We start from the raw sequence: 2730 nt of genomic DNA on the forward strand, positions 1-2730 counted from the left end.
TTTTGCATCCTGGTCCAGCTCCAAAACTACAACACCTCACTGGTATTTGATAAAAAGGTGAAATCTCTGCTAAAATCTTGTGTTTTGAATCAACATTCATAGAAACTAATTCATGTCATTTCAGTGAGTCATCACGGTTGTGCCCTGAGTCCTCTGTTGCTTCAGATGAGGCTGATCCCCATGGATTTACACACTTGTTTGCTTAACGCCACAGAACACGTAACCGAAGAGCTGCTCTTCCCTATAAAGTGACTTATATTCATGCCTTCGTGGCTTTAGAATCCCGTCACCCCCTATAAAAGTCCCATTTTTGCCATTTGGCTTATTTTTTTACAACCTAAGGAGATTCCCGCTAAAAACAGAACAAGCTAGCTTTGCGTCTTGTTGCGCGCCAGGCGGACGGATCCGCTCATTTAACCGTACAAACGACCGAATGTCCACTCACTGATAGTGCACCCAGGACGGCCCCAGAGTCTTCTTAAACTGCGTGAGGCCCACGATGTCGATGTAGATGAGCTCCACGATCTTGTCGCCCTGAGTGGGGCAGCTGGATTTGTTCCCCATCACCTTACGCATGATCCTGTGGAGGAATAAAAAAAAAAAAAATACACTCGAGCGGCCGTGAACGCAAAAAAACCCCAAACTCTACGCGTTCGAGTACTGACTCTTTGAGCTCGGCGAGCGACGCCGAGATGCGGACGTCGTGGCCCAGGAGGTACAGCGTGGTGATCAGGTCGCTCCACTGCACCAGCTCGCCCAGCGGGCCGCCGCTGAAGGCGTTCTCGGCGATCTTGAAGCCCGACTCCTTGGTGAGGAGGCCCAGGTGGACCAGGATCTGATGGCGACAATCAGAGGTGGACTGATCAATCGGGGTGGCCATTTTTTCCCCCCCTGGCACTGATCTGAGCCTGCTAGCTTGCTCAGGTGTTAGCATCTGTGCTAATTAATATGGTTATGAGACATTTATGTGCTTTAATGGGCAAAAAACTCTAGTTTGGTGTTTATTTCTGTAAAAATAAGTGGCCTATATTACTAATATTACTAATATGCTTAAAGATTTCCACCTTTTTTTGACAGATGCTAAGAAATTAGCAAGCATACATCCAAACTTTTCCATTTTTTCCCCCACCTAATGAATTATAAACAAACTATTTACATTCTGTAGTTCTATAAGGGTACCCTAAAAGTCATGATGACATAAATCCCCGCCAGTTTTTTGCCAATAATTCTTACATTTTTCCAGATTCCAGACTGATAGGAAAAAGTCAGCCTTTCCATATTTTAAATATGAAGCATCCCGTCAACCCAATCTTTCCTTTTAGGAGTTTCTGCCTTCAGTTATTTCCTTGTAATGTCCTTTTTTTGCTCGCTCCCAACAAGCTATCCATATATTTATCATCGGCTCGTGTTAACCTTCCCATCCCTCTTCTCCTGCAAAATCTGAAATCTTAATTATCCCAGAGTCCAGCTCACTTAAATTGATCTTTTTTTAATAGTTCTAAGTACCTGAAGAAGTCCTTGTTGTTTAAATCCTATTTATTCTTTATTTCTTCATAACTTCGTACAGTACTTTCCTTAACCACCTCCCCAGAATATCTTTGAACCCTTTTGCCATTTACTGAATGTTTTGTCTTTTACATTAGGCTTAAAAATCGGAATCGCGCGCAATTGTTTGACCAATTTGTCCCTTTTGTTTCTTTTAAACTGGCCTGAATATGTTAATAACTGACCCAGATGGACATTTGTCTTATAACAGGACTGACTGATCGATTAGCCGATTTCCTTGATCGGGGTACTTTTTTCATGACAAACCCGGAGGAAGTCGGCCTGAATATTACGCAGACAGAAAACATTGCTTTTTAGATATGGATAACTTCACTGTTTGAACAGAGACTTCACTTAACTCGAGTACAGATACCCCATCGAGCCCCAAGACTAAACTATAGAATCGCTACTTTTTATCTCTAAAATCAATCTTTTATATGTGTAAGCCCAATTGCAACAAAAATAAAAAATTGGCTTCATAAATCGGCCAAAGAGTTCCTAAAAATCGCTCATCGGTCAAAATTGTATGATTATAAATGGTGATCAAAGCAAATCTGGGTGAATCCGTGTACGGTTCGTTCTTTGGGTTTTTTTTTTCGTTTCAAAATAAAATTGCAAAAACAAAACAAGCATGTGTTTTTTTTGTTTTTAAAAGGAAATTAGAAAAACGGCAATTGCAAAAAATAAAAAAAAATTTAAAAAGGGGTACGTTTTTTTTTTGTTTTTTTTAACTGCAATGGTTAAACCAAAGACAAGCTTTTATTTTGTTGTTAATTCAACGGGACCTTATGTCCTTCGTTCAGTATAGAACTGCTGATTCGTTCAGTGTAGAACTGCTGATTCAGCAGGTCAGCAGGTGGCGGTAATGTCCTGATTTAATGACTTCCTTGGAATATGACAGAAATCTTGTTGACGGTAAGATCATCAGCTCTCAGTGAAATGCGTCGATTCCTTCAAAATAAGACAAACGGATCCATTTTTAAACTGCTAGATTCTGAAAAAGTTCTTCTTCTTCTTGTGGACTTAAAAGAAACTGAAGGCGTACATTACCGCCACCTGCTGGTGACTGCCGGGAGTTCAGGTCTTCATTTCCGGTTCCGCCATAAGGTCCCGTTGAATTAACAACAAAATAAAAGCTCGTCTTTGGTTTAACCATTGCAGTTTAAAAAACAAACAAAAAAAAAA

At 40.5% G+C, this 2730-nt stretch overlaps 1 protein-coding gene across 1 annotated transcript in view; it reads right to left on the bottom strand.

The window, feature by feature from the left end:
• The window catches only part of mgat5 (alpha-1,6-mannosylglycoprotein 6-beta-N-acetylglucosaminyltransferase), a gene marked incomplete in the record, with an annotated part of 64815 nt that overhangs the window by 18048 nt on the left and 44037 nt on the right, over positions 1-2730 (bottom strand). The window contains 2 exon segments of the mRNA XM_025010059.2: positions 446-580; positions 666-835. Of these exon segments, the coding sequence (XP_024865827.1) occupies positions 446-580; positions 666-835 (305 nt within the window).

This window comes from Kryptolebias marmoratus, linkage group LG23 (assembly GCF_001649575.2).
Source record: "Kryptolebias marmoratus isolate JLee-2015 linkage group LG23, ASM164957v2, whole genome shotgun sequence".
In the NCBI taxonomy this organism is placed as follows: domain Eukaryota; kingdom Metazoa; phylum Chordata; class Actinopteri; order Cyprinodontiformes; family Rivulidae; genus Kryptolebias; species Kryptolebias marmoratus.